General features: G+C 39.9%; 1 protein-coding gene across 2 annotated transcripts in view; it reads right to left on the reverse strand.

Moving 5' to 3' along the window:
* Window positions 1-26,098, reverse strand: part of Prex2 (phosphatidylinositol-3,4,5-trisphosphate dependent Rac exchange factor 2) — a 276,972-nt gene that overhangs the window by 140,104 nt on the left and 110,770 nt on the right. For both annotated transcript variants that reach the window (XM_060385865.1, XM_021653961.2), the window contains 8 exons: window positions 22,307-22,410; window positions 21,577-21,626; window positions 18,799-18,874; window positions 13,640-13,712; window positions 9,460-9,602; window positions 9,230-9,322; window positions 6,994-7,142; window positions 216-301 (listed from right to left, as the gene is read on the reverse strand). In XM_060385865.1, coding sequence (XP_060241848.1) covers window positions 216-301; window positions 6,994-7,142; window positions 9,230-9,322; window positions 9,460-9,602; window positions 13,640-13,712; window positions 18,799-18,874; window positions 21,577-21,626; window positions 22,307-22,410 — 774 coding nt within the window. The remainder of the gene's footprint in view (window positions 1-215; window positions 302-6,993; window positions 7,143-9,229; window positions 9,323-9,459; window positions 9,603-13,639; window positions 13,713-18,798; window positions 18,875-21,576; window positions 21,627-22,306; window positions 22,411-26,098) is intronic.

Genomic DNA, 26,098 nt, shown 5'->3' on the forward strand with positions numbered 1-26,098 from the left:
GCAGATCTGAGCAAAGACACAGGGATTGAATTCTTGAGGTTTTGCTTTTGAATGTACTGTTTCCAGAATGTACTTTCAGTGAGTTACTAGAGTGAAAGGAGACAGTTCCAAGCGCTGTGACACTTCCTTGCCCTGTGACAACATGTTTCAGTTGAACAGGCAAGAGGCAAAGCATGTGAGAAAGAAGTCCACCCAAGCAAGGGCAGATGTCTCACCTCTTCCCACTGCATGCACAACAGAAGGGCCGAAGCCTCTGATCTGGAACCCAAGCCCATCCGCAGAATCTGAGATCTTGACTGTCCTAAAAGGAACCAGAAAATAAGGTCAGACAAATGTAAACCCACAGCTGGTTCTGACAATAGTCATCCACACCTTTGCTCACTGTAGCAGTGCATACATCCGGAGATGTCAGGCAAGAGTTTAGTGATGGGAGGAACTCACCAACGGCACTCTCCCCAAGAATGGAGCATAAGATAAAATAGGTGCTAGTGGTTCCTCCAGCTGAGACAGCTCGTGCCACCCAACAGGATGTAAATATAATGGTGGTGGTAGACTCCAAGATGGGCTCCCCAGCACAGGCCCCCAAAACAGGATGCAAAGAACAATAGGTGGCAGAGGCCACTCCAGCTAGGTCAGCTCAAACAACTGCCCAGACTTCCTCATGAGGGAGCATGAGCAGTGCTATTGACCTTTCCCCTACTAGACTTTTCAACCTCCTGGGCACCAAAATCTCTTATGCATATTCTTGCATCTTCTTCATCTCCTTAGATCAAATAAAATTTTGTGTGAAAGAGGCTTCTGAGGAAGGTTCTCACCATTGTTTGAAGTTCCGCCTTCGGGGGAAGAACAGTAGAGGGGATAGCAGGTGGAAGCCAGAACTGTGGTTGCTCAGCTCAGGCTGCTCTCTGAGATAGTGTAGTCTTGCTTCCTCGCTTGTTCAAACTGTACCTTTCACTGCCTGATCTATAACGGTTTCCTGGATGAATTCTTATATTACAGGAGCCTAAGATGGGAGACTGATGCTAGGCTCAAGACCAGAGAGAAGTGGAAAGCTAGAGAGGGTCTACCCGGAGAATGCCACTGAGTAAGAAACCCTGGGAGATAATGCTGGCCATTCCCCAACACAATGTACATAACAGAGATGCCATACAGTGACCACTCTGAAGAAATCATACATAGATGCACCTCTGGGAAAGAACAGACAATGGGGACAATGAGTCGTTATTTGGCTACTTTGTAGCTCAGGAAACTTGGGGTTGAACAAGTTCCTTAAGTTCTCAGTTGCAAAAAGAATGCCACAGAAACTGCTGGAGGCAATCACTGTTAAAACTTATTTTGCAGTATGCTGATAGGGATTAAAGCGATTCAATTTCTATCCTAGTCAGTTTCTGTTGCCGGAATAAAAAAAAACATGGCCAAAAGCAGGTTATGGCGGCATTTATTCCACCTTACAGATTACTGTCAATCACCAAGGGAAGCTATGAAGAAGGCTGTGGCAACAACTGAAGCAGAGACCATGGAACAAGGCTGCTCAGAGGCTTATTTCCTTCTTCTGCCCACCTTCTTCTACTTTCCTATCAAAGACCCACCTATCCAGGGGTGGCACAACTCACCTGGGCCATCCTCCATCAATTAGCAGTCAAGAGAATGCCCCAGACATGCCCACAGATCAATTTGATGGAGGCAGTTGCTAAGTTGAGGTTTCCTCTCCTCTGGTGTCTCAGCTTATACCCCAGAGTAGTCATTACAAGTGGCACACTGCCCTGAATAATGCTACGCGAGTTAAATGCTCAAGACAAAAAGCAGCATGCCCTCACTGGCTTACTATTACAAACAGAAAGTGGGTATCTTGTGAAATTACATCATAAATGAGAAATATAAACAAAACGTACAGTTAATACATTTCTACCTGTTGGAAACATCATCAAAGGACACCAATGAAGGACAAGTTACAGAGGACAGAGTTCTGCAACATCTCGTGGGAAACATCCAAGCATATGATTAACATTAGCATCTGAGTAGTAAGTGTTTGGAAGCATACTACATCAAGAGGGAAACCCTGAGCAAGAGAAGCAATGAAACCGCACAAAAATGAGTTAGAAGAGAAGGGGAACATGAGACCCTTGTCATGGCAGAGCAGGGAGGGATGTGCAGTTTGTCACCGGCATTGGAGACATTCCATGGAAGGAAGCCAGAAATCAGACAGGAAGCCAGAAATCAGACAGCAAGCCTAGGTGGCAGAGACCTCTACAGAGGAAGGAACACTGTCACTGTCGTATGAAGATGAATATCACCCGCTGCAGTAGAGAGCAAAACAAAATGATTACAGTGCAGTCAATTTTGACGGGCAGCCCTTCATGCCCAAGTATCAACAGCGGCCTTCAAAGGATGAGTTAATTATGAAATGAAATACCAGTCGCCCTTCAAGGACACACTAGACAGTCTGAAGACAGGCACATCTGTTGGAGGCGGCGCAAGGAAGACCCTGTACCTGGAACACTCTAGAAAGCAACAGCTGCATTTAGGCCTGAGGGCTGTGCCTGTAACTGCAGCCTCCAATGTAACCCAGGCAAGCACTCAAAGATAAAAATGCAAATTTCCTGCCTAGTGGAAGTCTGAAAGTGCTATTATAAAAGAGGTTATATATCATAGCATAATTTGCATATATGAATGACAGGGGTCAGAGAACCAGTACATTCCCTATTCTTAATTAAATATTTTCTGGTGTACAGGACTGTATATATTTCATTTGAACAGCAAATGGTTATTATATCTGTAAAAGAGACTTGTCATTTCACTAAAAGTAAAGCTAACTAGAAGGAAAGGGGAGAGTGAATAGCTGGGCTAGTGAGGATGAAATAAATTGGCAGCCTGCTTCTGTATACAATGAACAGAAATTCACTTGGCCTGAACTAGCTCTCAGCTTCCAAGTGTGGAGGCTTAATTGCTGTCAGGTTATCCGTAATTCTCTGCAGCCTCTCAGCCCATTCTGGGGAAGGCCTGCCCATCCAACAATTCTGCCATGTGAGACTGACTTCCACTCTTCAGGAGGACTACCGTACATTTTTTAAATCCAAATGTGTGCACACCATGAAATCCATGTAAGGGGAAAAATTAGAATTCCTCTAATGAAACATGATTAAACTCTAATAAAAACCTGATCGTTGGAGATCATGTTTTTTCCAATGGGAAAACCACATTGCTATTGCAAAAAAAAAAATCTTAATATCAAGGGAAGTGTTCTATTTCTGGTAGAAATTAGCTACTGCAAAGCCCTTTGGAGAAATTCCTTGATGTTATCAAGTGTAAAACACAGCTGGAATCAAAGAAAATTCTGTTGTATTTGCTTCTCATATTTTTGTCTCTCCAAACAGGATACTACTTAAATTACCAAAGCTAATTTAAGAAAATATGAGTAACCCAACCAAAACTTCCACGCAGTCCCTCCTGGGGCCTCATGCTCTCTGAGCCTGACCCGAAGATGACCACCCCCAAGGAAACTTTAGAAGCCTGAGGGAGGCGCAAGTCACTGCTGTTTAAGACAAAATAATTTCAGTGGAAAGAATGGAGATGTCCCTTCCTCTACCCCACCTCCCATTCCTCTTTACATAAGTGAGAAATAATCACTCAGTCTGGAGAATGTTGCAGTAATCTCTCTGTCCCGTGGCACAAATAGCCTGCTGGAGCTACTTTACTTCATGAGTTTTCTGAGACGTTCCCAGTCCTGTGATAGCTAAAAATTCACTTGGAAGAAAACCCTGTCTTCGTTATACTCAAGTCAATTTACAGAAAAGATCACAGAAATCATAAGGTACTGCAGAAGATTGGAAATGCCTTTGTTATGGTTGAATGTGAAATGTCCTCAACAGAACCATGCCCTGGGGACTCGACGGAAAATGGGAAGTCAGTGGATCCTTGGAGTTCCGGGCTACTTGATGGTGCGAGGCCTTGATGAACTCATAATATTCTGAAATTGTAGGGAAGTGATGAAAAGTAGAAAGTGGCCCCTGAACAGCGGGCCAGGTCTTGAAGGTGTATTGTTCAGTGTTGTATTTTCTCCTGAATGTCTCCCGCCTGTCCATTTTGCTGGTTTCAGTGTCCAATCAGATGGAAATTTTTCTTTTTTCACTGCACACTCCCGCTGCCATCATGTGCTGCCCTAGCATGTGGAGCCAAGCAACCATCAACTGAATCCTTGGAAACCATCAGCTAAAATAAACCCTTCCTCCCTTGAATTGCTTATGTCAGCTTTTTGCCACAGAGTGACAAGAAAAATAATGAGTTCAGCGTTATTAGGCACGCAGATGTCAGTGAACACATAATAAATAGATCATTATAAATACCTGGAATGTGTCAAGGCTTTCAAAATAATTCTAACTCTTTACATATAAGAAACACAGGATGAAGGGAAAACTAGAAATCTATGTGTTTTAGATGCTCATTTTTCAAATGGAACTATGAAGAATGGAAGTATTTTTGTGGTATCAACTCTAATAAGATGACCATAACTGTTCTTACTTGCCATGGCGTACGTCAGTGTCTCTGAGCACATGTCTGCTCCCCACAGTGGGTTTTTGAGAGTTTCTACCAGCATTTAGCCTGAAGACTGGCTTGGGATGCCAGGACACAGCCCCCAGTGCACAAGCATATACTCGAGTTTGGATTTATGAGAATTTTACTTTACAAAACATTCTCCTCCACAGAGAGGGGCCTAACTTAACTGTCCTCTGAGGCCCCACCCAGCAGCTGGTCCACTCAGACACTGAGACTCACATTAGGCAGAGCTTGGGGTGTCCATGGAAGAGTGGGCAGGGTGAGGGTAGAAGGTGAGGGAGGGGACAAGAATGTCACAATAGGACCAACATAGTCAACTAACCTAGACCCATGGGGGCTTACAGAAAAGGAAGCACCAACCAAAGAAAATGCATGGACTGGACCTAGCCCCCTGCACATATGTAACCAACAGGCAGTTTGATCTTCATGTGGGTTCCCTAGTAAGTGGAGAGGGTGCTGTCTATGATATGGACTCTCTTGCTTGTTTTTGATCACTTCACCCTGACAGGGCTGCCTTGCCTGGCCTCAGTGGATGAGGAGAAGCTCAGACCTGATGGGACTTAATGTGCTGGGTGGCTTGCTGGGGTGTTCCTTTTTCTGAGGACAAGGGGAAAGGGAATAGGGGAAAGAGGGTGGAAGGGAGGGACCAGGAGGACAGAAGGGAGGGGGCTATAATTGGGATGGAAAGGTAGTATATAAATTAAAAAAAAATTTAAAGACATTCTCCTCAATAGAAACCAGTATAACTGTCTAAAGAACATATAAAAATGGTCTTAATATGCCAATTAATAAATGTTGTGACTTACAAGAGGATTTCCCACATCAAACACCAGTCTACCTTGTTTATATCTTGCCAGATGTATTAATGTACTTACTCCATACTTTCTCCCTATTCTTACTGTACATAAATTTGTGTGGCTGTTATTACCGTATATTCGTCTCTTAAATAGAGATTATTCTTTAATATATGTGCATGGTCTATCAGACTCAGCACAGGGAGGATATTAAGGGAATGTAGATACATTTCAAGTACACTGAAATATATAAGTATGCAATCTTTTTAATATTTATTCATTTATCGAGTGTGTGTGTGTGTGTGTGTGTGTGTGTGTGTGTGTGTGTGGAACAAAGGACAATTTTCAGGAGTCAGTTCTTTCCTTCTACAACATGGGTTTGGCAATAAGTGCCTTTATCTGCTGAGTCAACTGACTGGCTTAATTATGTCATTTTTTAAAGTTATTTTTTAAGTACAATGCAAAATATGTTCTTGATACAGTAAAGAAGCAATGAAATAAATTTATAAAAATATTGAAGGCAGCACAGAACGACACCAGTGAGAACTTCCTACGGTAGGCTATTGCAGTGAGCATCAAGCACGTCACCAAGGTGTGCTCAGTGTCCTGACAGGTCTATGGCAGAGCAACCTTCTGCCATCTCACCAATGAGTACGTGGAAATGACAAGTGGAAGGGAGGTGGTGCAGGAGAGGCTTGAGCCTCGGGTTCTAGATGCTACACAGCAGCACTTAGGGAAGGACGGGAACACACAAGCCTGAGACTCTCATATCTGAAGATTTGCTCCCATCTGTTCAGTCCTGACATCGTTGGCTCTGTATGCTTCCAGATAGTGAAATGTTTGTTAAAGCAGATAAGTTATTTTAGGGGTAAACCAGGTAGCCCTAAGCCATATACTTACACTCACTAAGAATTGCTCCAAATATCTCTGTGTTCCTTCCTAAACCATTTTATTCCTTTTAAATGTCCTAAACGTGTCAGGAGAAAGGCAACTAAGGTACCCGTACCCTAGGCAAAGCTAGATAGAGAGGGAAAAATCGATTGTAATTATATGTACAGAGAAGAAACTGCTGTGGTTCTTTGCTGCCCTCTAGCCCAGGGTTCTCTGTAAGAAACTGTATTAACAAGTCAGACATGCTTTCGGGCCACTCAGTGCATTACACTATGAGCGAAACTATCCATGACCATTAATTATTTAGCATTGTCACAAACAGATGTACTGGGGAGAATCCAGTCCATTACACTGCCCTTAGACTCAAAAAAAAAAAAAAAGTATATACATTACACATCAGTTAGTCCTGAATGTGTGTATACTATATAATATTTTACATATGAAAGTATTTTAAAGTCTGTAAGGATGCCAGCTATGGTTATGGTTATAACATTTTCCCAAATTGTTAAAGTAAACAATCTTGATTGTTTTCAGTGACATCCTTCATTCATCTTAAAATTAAAGAAGTTGCTTTTTTTTGCTAATGATACAAATTTCAAGCAGTAATTCTGACATAGCATCTAGACACCTGTATTCATCCTGCTGGGGAGACGTAAATGTTCTATAACAGTGGAGCCTAATAATAATAATAAAAAAAACTACCTGGTAGTCAGCTTTCCCATTTTACTTATCCACATATCACTGCAGCACTTACTCTCTTGGCTTTGTGCTCACTAAGACTCTCAGCGGCTTTCTGCTATTTAAGCATGATTTGAGGAAGCAATCGACTTCATGGAAAGGTCTCAGGAAAACCAGGTCACCATTAATAGCAAAAATCTTCTTCCCAACTTCCATGCCAGCCATCTGTGGGAGAAGTAGCAAGAATAATTAGAATGATAATTCAATAAATACTTTAGGTTTTCACAAAACTAAACCAGGGAGGCGCAGTTTGTATAGATTTGGACGTGAGAACACATCTACAACAGCCTTATACTAATTTGTATAACAGAACTATGAAGGAAGTAACAATTATAAAAATCTGTGACATCATTTATAAATGAGATTGCAAAGTTTTGTTGAAATCAACTGTCCTCCACCCCTGGGCATGGATTTCCTTAATACTGTACCCATCTCTGCCTCTCTCTTGCTGGTGTAGTAGCAGCCCTTTTAATTAAAAAAAATAAAATAAAATAAAATAAACCTCATCCTTTAACTTACATACTCCAGGTTAATTATTTTTACTGTTTTTCTATAATATATGTATATATTAATATGTATATGTATACATATATACATATATAGAAACATACCCATGTGTTTATATATAATATAAATATATGTACTTCATATATATTTATACATATGCACTGTATACAAATATATTTATTCAGCTCAGAAAATTTCAACCCATGAACCTATAAACCATCACCACCAGCTTACATCAGCCTGAGTGTGCTTAGTACAAAATAATGGAAGAAGTAGCCGGGAACCCGAGCAAGAGCAGTCCAACAAGGGCACGGTTACCCCTAATGCAACGTGCTGAAAAAGGACAAGGCTGGCGTTCGCCCTTCAATGAGCACAGATGTCCTTAACCAGGAAGACTGCCCATAAACTGTCTGCTGGTTTGGACCACAGCCACCTGATGAGACAGTATCTTATCTGTTGCAGAGGAAGAGGAAGCCCTGCTCTAAGGGCAGCCTCTGAAGATGCCTGGGAGGATCACCACCTCCTCGAGAAGTATTAACCACGGTCATTTGATGGTCAGACACACTAACAGAGTACAAATGGGCCAGAGGTAAGATATTTGCACTCGGGGTGCTGAATAGAAAACTTCAGTTCGCACACTTTGGCTTTACGGTGAAATAAAAGACCTTTACTATTAGCATATTAGAGTACTACTAACTTCAGTAATTAGATTTAAAATTGTGTATGTTCTACTTCTGCAGTTCTTACATTTTTATTAAAGACCTAAATACTGAGGTGTTTGCTTAGGGGTTGTGTATCTTGCAAGCTAGGTAGAAGGGTAAAGAGCCTTTAAATTTATATTGTTGTGGTACAGCACTGGAAAAGTGAGCTCCATGAGGACAGAGAAGAAAGGAGGGAGGGGAGGAAGGAAGGAGAAAAAGAGGGAGAAGGATACAGAGGCAGAGAAAGGGAGAAAGAGAAAGTCACAGAAAAACAGGAAGACAGAGTTTGTGTGTGTGTGTGCGTGTGTGTGTGTGCTCGCGCGCGCGTGTGTGCGCGTCTGTTTGTCTGTCTGCATATACAGCAACCAGAAGACAATCCTGGTTGTTGTTCTTCAAGTGATATCCACCTTGTCCCTCATTTCCTGGGATAGGTCCCTGATTGGCTTGTGTTCACCAAGTGCCTAGGACACCTGTCCTGTGTCCTTAGGAACTTACCTGCCTCCATCTCCCAAGAATTACAAGTGCACACACCACACTTTAAAAAAATAATGTGGGTTTTATCAAATGCAGGTCCTAATGCTTACACACATGTGAGAAAGTGTCAGTTATCTTTAATCCAATGAGAAAGTCAAAGTGCCTGCTTTACTGATGGAAACCATATTCATTCACAAGACGATGGAGGAAGAAGACAGAAGACACTGCCTTCGTTGAACAGAAGGCTCATCTGACACACATAACATGACTGTCACATCCTCTGTTGCTCCCAAGGAGCTCCAGAATGGACTTTATGACTGGGAAGATCCTGAGGACACAGAACATGCCAGTTGGGAACTCTGCCATTTGGAGCTGTGGATCTCAGGAATACCTCTTCCTCCCATCCCCAGTCATCTCCGAGACATAGGTTCAGCTGCCACAGATCCAACACTATATGACAGAACCTCGACACGTGATTGTTCAGGGACACCATCATCAACAATGGCTGAATTCAGTTTGGCACTGTATTGCATGATGACAAACTCTAAGCAAAAGGTTAATTTACATTACCTCAGCATTAGACCCCTTTTCCACTGACTTTATTATTGGAACTTTATTTTTATCTTCCAGCCCAAAGCCGTAGCTGCCTTCATTGGATTTAATCTGAAATATAAAATGCTAATATTATTGATAAGAACCAGGAGTTCATTAGAGTGAAATAGAATGAAAGCTTTAATGTGTTGCTCTGAGCTCCTGCTAATCACTGCAGCAGAGAGAAACTTAGGGCCGCAGCAGCTTACCAACAGCGACTTAGCTATGACATTCTCCACAACCTTCAAGTCGTGTTTCATAAGCCTGTGTTTCATATTTGATCCTTCCATTTCCTCATCGGCAAAAAAGCGGAAAAGTAGAGGCTCATCTTTGAATTCACTCTTTTCAAGGACTGCAGAAATGGAGAGATTCAAATAACGTCAGTAAAATAGGATCTCAAGCTTACTTTCCACGTCAGTACACACTGGGGGAATTCTTGTCAACAATGAGCTCAGCGTTAGATTCTTAGAAAAAGCTCTCCTCACATAGACCCCTCAGATTTCTTCAATGACCTATTTCTACTTTTCCTATGAATTGCTGTTACCTACTTGATTTTACATTTAAGAATATGTAATATCTTTTCAGTGTTGGTATTTCTTAATCTCCTATTCTCCAAATGAAAAATCAAAATTTAAAGGAGAAAGACGCAGTAACTCCTAAACCTCATGCAATTTAAACATAAGAACTTGGGGCATTTTCCACTTTCAGAAAATATCTTAAGTGTGTTTTTAATGCTCTGCATCTTTATGAGAAAATTCAGCTGGCTTGCATGGTATCTTTCTATGTGTGAGCAACCCCCACGGAAGGGTCACAGTTTGTCTAACACTTCCAACTAGAAATATGTCTTCTAGATAAGATGTAACTTTTTATGATTGCTAGTTCTTCTGAGTTTCGAAGCAACAGTCACAGAGAACCTTATTTCTGCAAGGTCAATTTTCTCTCTTTTTCTCAAACGTTAATATTTATATTTTCACATAGCCCCAAAAAATCCCTGGTATAAACTGGTAATATGGAGTGCGTGTTGGTGTATGTTTTGTTAATCTTGTTAAAACTACAGGCACATTTTAGTATGGTTATCCTATATTATACCAGAAGTGGTGGAAGAGAAAGAACAGAATGGGAGCCTACTATAGAGGGTCCTCTGAAAGGCTCCACCCAACAGGGTGGAAGCAGATAATGAGACTCAGAGACAAAGTCTGAGCAGAGTACAGAGATTCTTATGGGAGAAGGGGGTCAGGGTTGGGGGATAGAAGGACAAAAAAGAGACAGGAGCTCCACAAGGAGACCAACGAAGCTAAAAAGTTTGAGCCCAGGGAATCCTGCAAAGACTGATGACCAACCAAGGACCATGAATGGAGAGATCTAGGTATCCTGCTCAGATGTAGCCAATAGGCAGCTCAGTCTCCATGTGAGTTCCCTAGTAAGGAGAGCAGGAGCTGCCTCTGGCATAACTTGGGTGCTTGCTTTTTGGTCACTTCACCAGGGCAATGATGCCTTGCCAGGCCACAGAGAAAGAGGATCTAAAAGGCAGTCCTGAAGAGACTTGATAAGCTAGAATCTGATGGCAGGGGAAGAGAACTCCCCCTTTCAGTAGACTAGGGGAGAGGGATGAGGGAAGAGAAAGAAAGGGTGGGACCAGGAGGAGTTGGGGGGGCTACATTGAGATATAAAATGAATAAATTGTAAAAAAATAAAGTAATAAAAAAATGTAACAAAATAAAAACTATAGGCAGACACAGATTTTAAGAATGAATATTAAGTAAGATCTCGATAAAATAAAAAATGCCTTGAAAGAGAGGTCTGTGTCTCTCATTCTCTGGCACCAGTACTTTATAGTGTACTTGTGGGGGCAAGGTGACTCACAGTCACCGGAAGGCTGTGGTCCCAGGGCACTTAAGTATGTGATGAATCAGTCCAGGGCTGGGGCCAATTCTGAGTGTGGAAATTAGAAACTTACCTAAACTCTCTTCATTTTAGTTTTCTCATCTGCAAAATGAGGGTCAAAGAAATCTTCACATTGCCTTCACTACAGTGAAATGCTACATGTCAACAACCTGGAATATGTCAAACAATCTAACTATGGGATTCTATTATTTTTACAGAGTTCCAGCAAATAATGTGGAGCAGATGGCGCATGGGTGATCTTCAACAAATGAAGCTATCCGCCACACAATAAAAAGTAACATGAGCCGCGGTGAACAATGAAAAGGAAAAACACTTTGGTCTGGGTTAAGTTTTTGCCTCCATGATCTAATTGTTTTCCAAAAGATCATACGATATTTCCTCCAAGCAGCCAGTCCATAGCAGGCCAGAAAAGCACCAAGAAACACAGGCTGGAGACTTTTGTCGGCTTAACTTTTGTTATCGCTTTGTATTTTGCAATAAATACATCGAATTACTACCTGCTGCTATGTTGGGTTAAAGAGAAAAATAATTGAGGGGTGTCAGTTGGATTTTATTGTTCTAACTTCTTAAGATTTTATAATATCTTCTGTCAATAGTTTGCTCCTCAGGAACCAACAGTGATCTGGACATAAGGACATGGGACAGATTTCCCTAAAAAGCACATGATGATAAAGGATGCACCCTAAATGATTGTAAACTGGTGCCTGTCTTTCTTTTTCATACATATCTTGATAACTAGGGAGGTAAATGCTGTATCAAGCATATGGTGAGAAGCACATTTTATTAGCAAAGGAAAAAAGACTGTCTGGGTGCCTGGACTGTGTAAGATGGAGTAGATATGGTAAACGCATTACTTTGATAGAATAAAACATTAATGTTTAATGATTTGTTTGAAGTGATCAACAAAGAATGAGAATCTTGAGTACAGTAAAAAGTGTTTCCAAATAAATCAATCTGGTGTTTTCTCAGAAAATTAGTAATAGTGCTACCTCAAGATCCAGCTATACCACTCCTAGGCATATATCCAAAAGATGCTCAACTATACAACAATGACATTTGCTCAACCATGTTTGTAGCAGCTCTTTTCATAGTAGCCAGAACCTGGAAACAACCCAGATGTCCATCAATGGAGGAATGGATACAGAAATTGTGGTACATTTACACAATGGAATGCTACACAGCTATTAAAAACAAGGAAATCATGAAATTTGCAGGCAAATGGTGGGAACTAAAACAGATCATCTTGAGTGAGGTAACCCAGAAACAGACACACATGGCATACACTCATATGTGGATATTAGCCATATAATATATGATAAACATACTAAAATCTATAGTCCTAAAGAAGCTAAACAAGGAAGACCCTTGGGAAGATGCTCAATCATCATTCAGAAAGACAAACGCGATAGACATTGGAAGCAGAAGACAGGGAACAGGACAGGAGCCTACCACAGAGGGCCTCTGAAAGACTCTACTGATCAAGGTATCAAAGCAGAGGCTGAGGCTCATAGCCAAACCTTGGGCAGAGGGCATGAAATTTATGAAAGAAGGTGGAGATAAAAAGACCTGGAGGGGACAGGAGCTCAAAAGGAGTCCAAAAGAGCCAAAAAAAATTGAGCCCTGGGAGCTCTGCAGAGACTGATACCTAACCAAGGACCATGCATGGAGAGGACCTAAAACCCTGGCTCAGATGTAGCCCATAGATTCAGTATCCAAGTGGGGAACTTAGTAAAGGGAGCAGGGGCTGTCTCTGGCATGAACTCAGTGGCAGGTTCTCTGATCACCTTCCCCTGAGGGGTGCAGCCTTGCCAGGCCACAGAGAAAGACAATGCAACCAGTCTTGATGAGAGCTGATATGCTAGGGTCAGACAGAAGGGAGGAGGACCTCCCCTATCAGCGGATTAGGGGAGGGGCATAGGAGGAGAAAGTGGAGGGAGGGAAGGTGGGATTGGGAGGAGACAAGGGAGGGGGCCACACCCGGGATACAAATTGAATAAATTGTAATAAATGATAATAATAATAATAAAAGAAAAATGTTTCCAAAGATTTTGTTCTGTAAGATGATTTTAAGGATGATTTCCTAAAATTTACATTAAATATTACCCATATGTGCTCTTATTAAATCATTCCACTATATACTGTCATTCAGGCAATACCATAAGTCTAATATAAAATGAATTCAAAGAGATATATAAGGTTTTTTAAAAGAAAAATCAAACTGCTAAGTCATGTCACAGCTCTTCTAGAGTCAACACAATTTAGGAAAATAAGAGAAAAACTAGAAAAGCTGGTAGATAACAAGCAATGGGCCATAGAAATGGCGCCACTGGTGAAATCAGTTGCAGATGTGGTGACTCATCGTGGACCCATGGCCAGACCCAGACAGGTTGCCTTGACCTTCCTGGAGCAGAGACACTCCCAATGTCCCAAGAAAAACCAAAACAGTGAAATCCATCTGTGAGGTTACAGGGTAAGAGTTCCTACCATGGTGCATAAATCCATTGTCGCAGAGTCCGACAGCGAATATCATTGCCTCTTCCCTGGTACGGCAATCACCCTGTTAACAACAACAACAAAAATCAGAGTGCCTGCTAATAGACAACCAGAGGCTTGACACAGCCCGGTTTATAGTTTAAGGAACACTTCCCACACATTACATAATTTTTCCCTCGTCCTTTTTGTTAGCCCTTAAGTTCTCTACCAAATCTACTCGCATTCCTATTTTGTTTCTATCATCAACACTCTCACTTGGCAAGTGTTTTTCCCTTATCTAAATTGACATATTTTTCTGGCATCATTCTAGTATAAACTGTTTGCAGAATTCGGCTCTATCTACCACACAGAAATTCCATGTTCTAAACTTAAAGACTTTTTAACAATCAAAACTTGAATTATCAAATTCCACTGGGCTTTCCAGATCGTCCAGTCTTGCTCTTATTCATCCCTAGCTGCACTTTCCAAATTTTCAAACCTACCCCTTTTCTTTATTTAATCCAGTTTCCTACAACTGTCTTACCTCAGTGTCACTCTCAGCCATGACTAGGAAGCACCAAAATAAACTTTACCTCTGAAACAACCTTATCCTGTTACCCACCAAATCACTCTGAATATGTACCTGTAGATATGCACCAAATCTTTAGCAATCCAGGTGCTTGATACATTTTATGCATTCATTTGAAAATATATATTTATTTGTTTCTAAATATCACACCAAGTTTAAGATGTCACACATTAAAACTCTCAAACAAACAAAAAAAATCCTTTCAGTGATTTGGATCTTGTGAAAAATTTTATCATTTAAAAGTTATTCACTTTGTATCCTGCTGTGGCCCCCTCCCTCATCTTCTCCCAACCCTTCCTTTCCTATTTCTCCTCCTATGCCCCTCCCCTGGTCCTCCTCCCCTTCTATCTGACCCTAGCCTATCAGGTCTCACCAGGACTGGCTGCATTGTCTTCTTTCTGTGGCCTGGTAAGGCTGCCACTCCTCAGGGAGAGGTGATCAAAGAGCCAGCCACTGAGTTCATGTCAGAGACAGTCCCTGCTCCCCTTACTAGGGGCATCGTAAGTAAGTGATACCTAGTTAAGCATCATTATCCAATTTAGTTAAGATTCTTAATCAGCCCAATTCTCTCAGTGACGTAGGTACAAAGAAAAAAGTCCCTGAGCTTAGCTGTTGCACCCATAGTGGCTTCCGTGGAAGATGATGCTGAAGGAGAATCTTTCAAAAGATCAAAAAATGAGCCCAACTGATCAACAATTTCTCAAAGGCAAGAAGACACCTGCATGAGAGTTGATGTTTTATTTCAGCGGTTGGTCATGGTGTGACACTTATGCTGAAAGCTTTGGCTGCTTTGATTATTTAAATATTATATTTGCCAGACCAATATATCATTAAAAGGAAGAGTGCATAAATGTAATCTGAAATGATCCTGTAGTAATCCTATACTTTTAAAAATTCTTTTGTGCAAATGCCCTTGTTGTATAGTTGAGCATATTTTGGATATATGCCTAGGAGTGGCATAGCTAGATCTTGAAGTAGCACTATTCCTAATTTTCTGAGAAAGTACCAAACTGATTTCCAAAATGGTTGTATAAGTTTACATTCCCACCAGGATTTCCCCTTTCTTCATATGCTCTCTAGCCTCTGTTGTCACTTGAGTTTTTACTCTTAGCCATTCTGATGGGTATAAGGTGAAATCTAGGGGTCATTTTGATTTGCACCTCCCTGATGACTAAGGACATTGAATATTTAAGTGTTTCTCTGCCGTTCAATATTTCTCTTTTGAGAACTCTCTGTTTAACTCTGAACCAGATTTTTTTAATTGTATTACTTGGTTTGTTGGTGTTTAACTTCTTAAATTCTTTATATATTTTAGAAATTAGTCCTCTGTCAGATATAGGGTTGATGAAGATCCTTTCCCAATCTGTAGTAGTTTTATTCATAATAGCCTGAATCTGGAAACAATTTAGATGTCCCTCAGTTGAGGAATGGATACAGAAATTGTGGTACATTTACACAATGGACTACTACTCAGCTATTAAAAACAAGGAAATCATGAAATTTACAGGTAAATGATAGGAAATAGAACTTGAGTGAGGTAACCCAGAAACAGAAAGACACACATGCTATATACTCACTCATAAGTAGATATTAGCCATATAATATTAGATAAACATACTAAAATCTATAGTTCTAAAGAAGCTAAACAATAAGGAAGACCCTTGGGAAGATGCTCAATCCTCATTCAGAAGGACAAGTGTGATAGCCATTAGAAGCAGGAGAAGACAGGGACCAAGACAGGAGCCTACCACAAACAGCCTCTGAAAGACTCTACTGATCTAGGTATCGAAGCAGAGGCTGAGGCTCATAGCCAAACTTTAGGCAGAGGGGGTGGAATTTTATGAAAGGAGGAGGAGATAGAAAGACCTGGAGGGGACAGGAGTTCCAAAAGGAGACCAACAGGGCCAAACAAAAACAAAAACAAAAAAAGAACAACAAAAACAAAAGAAAACCCTGCAGAGACTGACAACCCAACCAAGGACAATGCATGGAGAGAACCTAAAACCCCAGCTCAGATGTAGCCCATAGACACAGTATCAAAATGGGGTTCCCTAGTAAGGGGATCAGGGGCTGTCTCTGGCATGACTCAGTGGCTGGCTCTTTGATCACCTCCCTCTGAGGAGTGGCAACCTTGCCAGGCCACAGAGGAAGACAATGCAGCCAGTCCTGATGAGACTTGATAGGCTACGGTCAGATAGAAGGGGAGGAGAACCTCCTCTATCAGTGGACTAGGGGAGAGGCACAGGAGGAGAAAAGGGAGGAAGGGAGAGGCTGGGAGGAGACAAGGGAGAGGGCCACAGCAGGATACAAAGTGAATAAATTGTAATAAATAATTAATATAATTTTTTTAAATCCTTTTGGGTCTACTTATATCTGGGAAACACTGAAGAAAGGTACAAAAAATTGTTTGGGTGGGTTGAAACAAGAACTTGTTTAATTAAAAACTACAAATGGTTCCTGCACATCACACGTAAACAAATCACGTGATGTTTTAGAAATACATTGACGCACTTATCCAGTGAGGAGTCAACTCTGTGGAATAAGGTATTTGGTTACAGGTCATTATAGTACAAGCATCACTCTAGCAAGTGAGCACGTATGCAGAAGAGAGCAACAGTCATTGCATTTTCCAAGACGATATCACTCACTCACGTATCGCAGACACCTATCCCATGATACCTCAAGACAACATAAAGACTGCTGCACCGCAGCCAACTTTAATCCACCCAAAAAGGCTGTCCAGATCAGCTCAGTACTGATCAATGTGCAGACTGAGTCCTATTCGAGTCTTGTAGGAAAGGGAGCCTTACTTTGTCTCTTCTCCTCCTAACTGAGGCGCTTTAGTTTGCTTTCTTGTCATCCCATTGCTATGTCTTCCTCTCCCAAGGCAGCCCATAAAGTCCTATGTTGACGCTCAGCAATCAGAGCTGAAAATGTCCGCCTTAAACGTATGCATTTCACAATCTCGGAATTAAGAAGTGGCAGCCACCTATGTAAGATGCCATGGAACGCTATTCTAGGATGAAGTAAGCAGCTGAAAACACTACACTCTAAAAAAAGGAGTGACATTTGAAAGCTTGCTTCAGCATTAGCAGAGCTGGCATCAGACACGGGTTGTTTGAAACTCCTGGGAGTTTCAGACAGGAAGTAACAAAATACTTTGTTTCAGCATGTTTCAGCATTTCTGAAACTTATCCTCTTTTATTTTTTTTTCCTTAAATGTCAGAAAATACAAGTACTTTCGCCCCCTTAAATTCAGTAACTGACTTCCTGGATTAGAATTTAAATGTTTATTTGACATCAGGTTTTGCTGCAAAAGCATTTTCCTCATCTTTGCCCATATCATGTGTATCATGTGAATTCGTATTAATACTAGAGCAGCCTGCATTGTGCGTGAAACTATCTTACTGAGCAAAGAACCAAACTCAGCTGCACGCGTGTCCAGCAATATAAAAGTGTTAGGCGCCATCACACTGGAGAGCTAGTGGACATGTGATTCAGGGCATTATTAAATCCACTATCTGATTTCTCTCAAGTCATAACTTCTCTACGTGAAAGTTTAGTCAATGAAATAATAATCATTAAAAAAAAACAACAGGTGACCTTTTAAAGTTTAGAAATAACACTAAACAATAAAAACCTCAAACTGTATTTTAAGATTAAATATCTGATTTTATTACCTATTTCTCCAAGGAAAATGAGGATATCCTAACACAAACAAAAGAGCAAGGCACCAGGTGGAGTGGCGCCTGCCTTTAATCCCAGCAGTTGGGAGGTGGAGGCAGACGCAGGCGGATCTCTGAGTTCGAGGCCAGCCTGGTCTACAAAGTGAGTTCCGGGACAGAGATTCCCTGTCTCAAAAAGAGTAAGGCTGCTTATGAAATTGACTCAAATAGTTCTGTTAGTGACTGCATTTCAACCAAGCACCCTCCCTGCCCCCGGTAGGAAGTTCAGGTGTATAACACCTTTCCTTAGTGTCTTCCCTTTAGTCAGGAGAATATACCCAAGCACCTACCATTTGACCTAATATGGAAATAACTAAGTAAATTCGTATTTGAAAAGCTACTGTTATGTGTTAGATGTGCACATGTGTTTTACTTAGGAGCAAATAACAAAAATTTGTTTCAGTGAATCTGAGCAACAGTAACTGTGGCCTCTGCACTTCACAGACATGAAAGGTTTGGTTCTCCAAGCCCAGATGGTCTCTAATGACATGGGAGATGGCAATAATTTGTGAAGACTCATGAAAAGATACTTTAAAACAAATTAGTAATTTGCATGCAAGACAACTTAGTGACTAAATATCGCTATTCTTTACTTATCCTCAAATTAGGCTTGTTTGTTGTTTATAGGAAACAGCACATGTTTGAAAAAGAGGACCATGTTATTTTTGAAAAAAGAAGATAGCATAAAGGCTGTTCAAGATGCCAAGAACCAGATTCAAGTCCTAAGTACGCTTCATACTGTCTGTAGGGGTGCAGGCAAGGGAGACCCATGTGTCACCTGAAGGCAAGTCCCAACTCACACACTCAAAGTTAAATGGGAAAGAAGGAAGCACAGCAACACCCATTCGCCTCCTTACCTGTGCAATTAACCAGTCTATCAATTTGTTGGCCATGACGACAGACTTGTAGGTTCTTAAATGGTAATCTTTATCTCTACAAAGGAAGAAGAAAACAAGAGCATGAAGCAAGAGACGGAGTGAGTGCAGGAGGGAAATCCCTCCATTCAGTGTCAGTGTACAGGAGGAAAATCTACCAATGAGCGTTCGGCTACCCAACTTATGGGTATATAAGAGAGGGAAACAAAGTAGGTAGGAGACAAAAATCTGTTAGCACCTGTAAGAGAAGACAGATCCATCAAAATGCCAAAAATAGCGCATTTCTTCTTTCACAGTTTTACACACATGGTTATCTCTGCTATCATACCTGGTGGCGATTTAGCTAGAAAAACAGTATCTCATTAATGGAGGAATAACAAAATGGAATTTCTACCCCTAAGTCATGGTTTTAGTAAACCATCCTCAAAGTGTAGAGAACAGAGCAAAAGCCTTTCTTGCCTCCATGTTCTCCAAGAAGAGAGGGGGGCATGCACTGTAGTTGTTCCCAGTCTCTCTGTAAAGCCTGCAGGCCTGAGGTAGATACGGGAAAAATGTACCACAAAATTTGTCTAAGCAATGCATGGGACAATGAAATCATCTCCCCACATCCCTGGAGGATAAGGGGATTCACTGGCTCTCACATCAGGCTCCTGCTCTCCTACCAGAGAAATCATTCAAGGTTCAGTGAAAAATCGAAGTCTCATGACCGCTCCTGTGCACAAAGGCAGAAATCTAAAATTCATTTCATTTTGTAGGCCCAGATACAAAGAGAATGAGAAAATGACAGCCCTTGCAAAATGTCAAAAAAAAAAAAAACTATGCAAACTGCTAATAGCTTAGGGTGACTAGTAAGTACTAGCTACATTTCCTGTCCTTTAGCCTCTGTCAGTAATTTATAATTAAAATCCATGGCCTCTCTCCCGTGCACAAAAAGCTCTCTGAAATTTGGTTTAAACTTTTAGGGTTTCAGTATATGAACTGAATTCCTCGGGAAACAAGTTCATTTTCCTGTATTTTGAGACCATTTTCATTTCCATCTTTCTAAAACCTGTCACCTTTCACCTTGATTTCCATAATAAGCATCAACAGCAAAGAAAGGGCTAGTCCATCATAGACCAGATGTAGGATCTGGTTCTTAACAGCAAGCAATTTTTTTTTCTCTAAACCAAATTCATATGTATTAAATATGAATGGCTATCATACAGTACATCTGTTTTATGTTTTAATTCCATGCATTTTTCTTGCATAACACATAAATAACGGTCATTTCTAACCAAACAATAATTCTTTCTTACTGGTTCCTATGGCCTGTAACTTTGTTCAGATAAAAATCTCACACAGAAAAAAAATTAAAATAAAATTAATTTTTAAAGTGAATCTTTTGAACACATTTCATGCATATAATATTTGTATACATTCAGATGACATGGAGAATTAGCCATTACTCTTCTCTATTTGTTTAGCAGAAAAGGAGATACACAATTTCTAATTCCTAATACTAATTTGGTCAGAACATCTGAAAGGGATCTACAGCAGCAGAATATTACAAAGTCCACACTCATTCTTTCCGGACTTTCCGCTGTGCAGCCCGCAGCTGAAATAGACATTTATTCAGGACAAATAGGCAGGAAGACATGCAGTCCCCCTGCAGAACCTATTCACAGTGTTCACCTGGCGGAAGAGGGCATTCCACTATGTAGACCCGGCAACTTCCGAAAACAAGCTCTGTCTGTCTGCTTGTCTATCCATTCACCTGTATAATGTCTATTTATCTGTCGATGCTCAACCTTCGTATGGAGTAACAAGAAACCCAGAATTGCTAAAACAAACCTCTATAATAAAAGGTATTCTGGAGGTATCTCCATCCCTGACCTCAAGCTGTACTATAGAGCAACAGTAATAAAAACTGCATGGTACCATCTATTCATCTATCTATCTATCTATCTATCTATCTATCTATCTATCTGTCTGTCTATAATCTATCACATCCATCCATCATCTATCTATCCACCCATTTATTATGTATCTATTAGCTACCTATCTATCCACCTATCCATCATCTATCCATCTATCTACCCATCATCTATAATCATCTATCTGTCTATCTACCTATCTATGCATCACCTTAGAATTGATATTAAACATGTAAAATAAAACCACTTCATACAAACATTTGCATTCTGTAGACATTACTTAAAAATACATTTATTCATTTAAAAAAATTGACCACGGTCCTGTCTCAAAAAACTAAAAGAAAAATGGATTATGCATTTGTTTTGAAAATGAGTTAGTTAGCAAACTCCAAGATCATATTTATTAATTCTAAAATAATTCTTATTTTTCCAATACAAAATATTGCCGTTTGAGGTAAAAAGCTTTTTAAAAGGAAATATAACTATACATCCAATGTTCAATTATTCATACACACACACACACACACACACACATATATATATATATATATATATTCCTATCTGTGACCATTTAAATTAACAGTATTTCTGAATCATTTTTAGATCACTCAACTACCATTCACTAAATACTAAGGGAATCTGGATTATATCACTTTGAGCTTAAGAATGTGGTATGAAATAATAATAAAATAAGTTTTAGAAAGCTTAGCAAAGGAGAAAGACATTAAATGTATAGTGCCAGAAGATTTTAGGAACATTTAAGATAAATAATCACTTAAAATGGGATGATCCGAGTTCTCACATGAAACAAAGTTCCATTTATGACCCTCTTAAGAGGCAGACTCACCTGACCACTGGGGTAAAGAGGCTATGAAGACGACAATACAGTCTTACACCCTGTGGGAGACAGGACAGGTCAGAAGTGGATATGATCACTCAAGAGACACGCTAGCAAACTTTCAGAATAAGGCGTCAACTCTTTTTCAGTCTCCTTGAGTTATTATGCAGCCTCAGCAAAATCAAAACGCTATCCAAACATTGAAATACATGATAAAAATGGAAGTTAAGGTGCTGAAGAACACGATGGAATTGTACTGTGAATATGTCATATATGTATGACATATAAATTACCTAAAATATTTCTTAATATAAATTATAAGATATACTTTAAACAGAAAGCTTACACAGCAATAAATCTAGAATATGTGTTCGTTATGTTTTAATATAAAATTTGCAAGAGTACAATAAAATGGGCATTTGTCCTTATATTTGTTTGTTTGTTTATTTGTTTGTTTGTTTTAATTTATACAAATGTCTTGATAGAGGTTGCTCCACATGAAAGGATTTTTAATGACTGGTACCTTTTGAGTGAGGTTCCACTTTCATTCAGAACCAGGAAAGAAAACAAATGATGTAACACTGTAATTTTAGAATTTACGATTAGATGAAGACTGCTTATGAGATAATTTAAGAGTTTCCTACATCAGAAGACTTTTCCAAGTCTCTCAGTAGCTTTTCATTTTCCACAAGTACAGCAACAGGAATCCTGACATGGATTGGCCAAAGATGTCTTTTACCTTTGAGATCACATCTTGCATCTCACTCCTCGGGTAAAATGTACCATCGTCATAGCGGAATCGGTACAGCATTTGCTCTGGCTTGAACTGATGCTTATCGGTAACTGAGAACATAGAAATGTTAACAGCAAAATTGTGGCAATCTGTATTGTTAAGTAAGAACAAACTTACTGAATACATACAATTTATAAAAAGCTGCTGATTTTCTGACAATGCAATGTCAATCCAATGTTTTCAACAGCAAACTTTGTAAGGTTTTGTCCTTTGCTAAGTTGAACCTCTCCTATGATTTGAGGGCTCTCTTGAGGTTAATGATATTCGGCTAGCATAACATGTGTGCGTGTAAACAGATATAAGAGAATGTACTGACACGAAATGCGCAGTCATCCTTCCTATTTCCTGACAGTTCTCCAAGGCTGAACTAAAAGTCAAATAACAAACAGTCAGCCCAGTGTTTTAGGGTATGCCTATAACCCTAGAACTGGGGAGGCTGAGGCAGGGGCATTGCTGAGTCCCCAGGGCCAGTCTAACCTATCTTGTGAGCCTGAGACCAGCTCTGGGCTACAAAGCAGTTCAAGGTCAGGCTACAGAGCTAACACTTGCCTCACAAAATCAATTTTATTTAAAAAAAATCGTAAAGAGCAGATTCTCAGTGAGCAAGTTATTTCTGTTTTGTTTTGTTTGTTTGTTTCTTTATCCTCAGCCCTAGACATGAGTATTTGCTTGTAACTATTACCAAATGGTGATGGGCCTAGACCACACATACAGCAACCCAAGACATGTATCTTGTACTCAGATTTCCAGAGATGAGCGAATAGTTTCAATATGGAACAGATTCCAAAACTTTAAGAGCTCTTACACTGAACAGCACTTTTTTTTTAAATATCACTTGTTTCTTTTCTTCTTCCTCAATGGGACATAAAAATGACTAGCCTTCTGTGGATAAAATCTTCATTTCTCAAAACTCTAATCATTAGGAATGACAGTTTCTGTGGTGAACACTAACGAATGTCTCAAGAACTAAATGCAAATCCTCCTCAAACTCTTCCAAACAAAACAAAACTGAAGAGAAAGGAATAGTTCCAAACTCAGTTTATGAAGCTGTATAAGAATACTACAATGCAATAAAGTCATAGTCAAATATCACTAACAGAGCTGCAAAAACCCTAAACAAAATGCTGCAAAACTGAGAAGCGTTCCTGGAAAGAACCGGGCAGGTTGGAATGCTGCAGACACAGAACCTAATTACAAATTATCTTGAGCTACTTCAGCTAAAGAGCCATTTCTTGCCTAGCTCTGTGTGGGACCAAACTTCCTTTGACAAGCTGATAAAATTCTCTTGGAATGTATAAACAGACACCTCATCTCACCGAACACAGGGCTAAAAGTGAGATCAGCCAGTGTAAGGCCTAGAGCTTCTCCATCACTTACATACTCAATGTAACCACCAATGCTATTGAAGTGTGTTATTTTATGGCTTTCTTTTATGTTACTATAAAAGTTCCATTAAATTGATAACTCATCAGAACACGGGATTTAGGGAGACCATTCCAGAATATGCTTATTTGACTCCAGATGTAAGATGTTTTCCCCCTTTCGTAATGACAGAAACAAATTCAACAGAACACAAAAAGAAACATAGGCCATAATCAAGTAAGGTTTATCCTTGGCTACTGACAAGTCAGTCAGTATGATGAACATGCTAACAATTACAAGTAAGATGAGCTCAAGAGATAGAGAAAAGCATTTCAAAGAACGCCCCATCGTTTCATGGTAAAAATTTCTTAGCATACCTAATAGAAAAGGGATAATATCAACAGAGCAACAACTTTGTATGAGGTGGCAGCTAGCGGTATACCCAAAGGGTAACATAGAAAAGCTTCCCCCGTGAGGCTAAAGCACAATGAAGGAAGTCATACTTGCCACTTGTTTCCTTAATTTTCAAATAAACTTCATAGTAACAGGTTTCCTTCCGGGGTTTTTATATATATTCTAACACTTTTTGGTTGGTGTCGGCTTCCCACTCCTTGGTTGACTTCCCACTCCTTCCTCATCTCCCTGTTCCACCCACTCTACTCCTTACATTTTGTTTTATTGTCTTTACAACAGCCCTTTTAAAGCCTCACTTTTCATTTCCTGTTGACTTACTTCCACCTGCATATCCCTATTTGACAGAGGCCAGAATCGACCCATGAGAGAGAATGCATGGTATTTACCTGTCTGAGCCTGGGTTGCCTTCTTGAGTAGACTGTTTTCTAGTCCCATTCATTTTCTTGAAATTTTTATGTTTTACTTTTTCTTTGCAACACCCCTGTTAGCTGCTGTGGTAGTGGGGGGGGGCACTGCCCCTTGAGCTAACCTTTAGTCCTCTGTCAGAGCTCTTGGTGGGGGCAGGGGAGAGCAGGTAGAATATCACTTCTCCTAGGTAACAGACCTATTCAGTCTTAATATACTATTAAATTCTTTACTATGGTGTAGTCCCATCAGCCACCTAAAACTCTGGGATGTATAACCTTGATTACATGAGCATTTTCAGGAGTGCAATGACCTCTACCTGTGATGAAGACTCTTTCTTATATGAATATACGTCAAGTTCCCTGAGAAAAGCTCCTTTCTGTCTCTTTTAGACAGAGATTTCTCGGGTTGGCATACTCCCACTCACTGCTCTCCTTATTTGGTTAGTGCCAGCATTCTTCACTGCAGCTCCTGGTCATATGTCTTGGCTTTGTTTTGGGCTTTGCACAAAAAGCAAAGTCATTGTGTTTAGCTATGCTTCTGTTCCACACAGGACTACAATTCCTGACCAGACCAATGACAGGAAAAGAAATAAAAGACATACAATTTGGAAAGAGAAAAAAAAAATCTCTATGTCTTCTATGAGCACAAAATCTTTTCTGAAAACTGAACAACTTATTTAGTAAAGGTACAAATCACCATATAAAGACAAAATCAATAGAAACACATCAATAGCATTTCTGGATGTTGAAAATGAACTATCCAAAAAGACTTTAAGACCACACTGATAATGGCATTAAAAATATATAACTTGGGAATGAATTTGGCCAAGGGGAATAAATGCTCCATATACTAAAGGCTATAAAACATTGTTGAAAAAAATTTAAGAAGACATAAATTAATGGAAATATAGTCTGTGCTCATGAATTGACAGGATTAATATTATTTAAATGTCCAGTATACCCAAAGTGATACACAGATCAAATGCAATACCAATCAAAATTCTAGTATCATGTTTCACAGGAACATGAAAAAAAAAACCCGAAATCACTAGGATCTCTGTGGAAAATCAACAACAAAGAATAGTCAAGACAATTTTACGTGAAGAACAAAGCTGGACACATATACTATATGACTTCAAAACAAACTACAAGAACTGTAGTAATCAAAGCCTTGTGGTAGTAACGCAAAGACACAAAAGAGCACTGGAACATGGCAGACAAGCCCAAAATAACCCCACACATTTACTTGATTGACCTTAGCTAAGGTTGCCAGGAATGCACTACAGGAAAAACGTTTCTTCATTAAATAGTACTGGGGAAAGCATACATATACATGCCCAAGAATGAAAATAGAGCCCCATCTGACACCACATACAATAAATCAACTCAAAATGAATTAAAATCAAACGTAAGACCTGAGTCTGCAAAACCACTAGAAGAAATAAATGGAGAAAGCTTCTTGACACTATGGAAAAGGGTGTTTAAAATAAAGGTTGAACAGGTTATATTTAAATATTCTCCATTTAGAGAATGCAACATTCTCAGGGTAGATAAT

Source organism: Meriones unguiculatus, chromosome 6, assembly GCF_030254825.1.
Source record: "Meriones unguiculatus strain TT.TT164.6M chromosome 6, Bangor_MerUng_6.1, whole genome shotgun sequence".
Lineage (NCBI taxonomy): Eukaryota > Metazoa > Chordata > Mammalia > Rodentia > Muridae > Meriones > Meriones unguiculatus.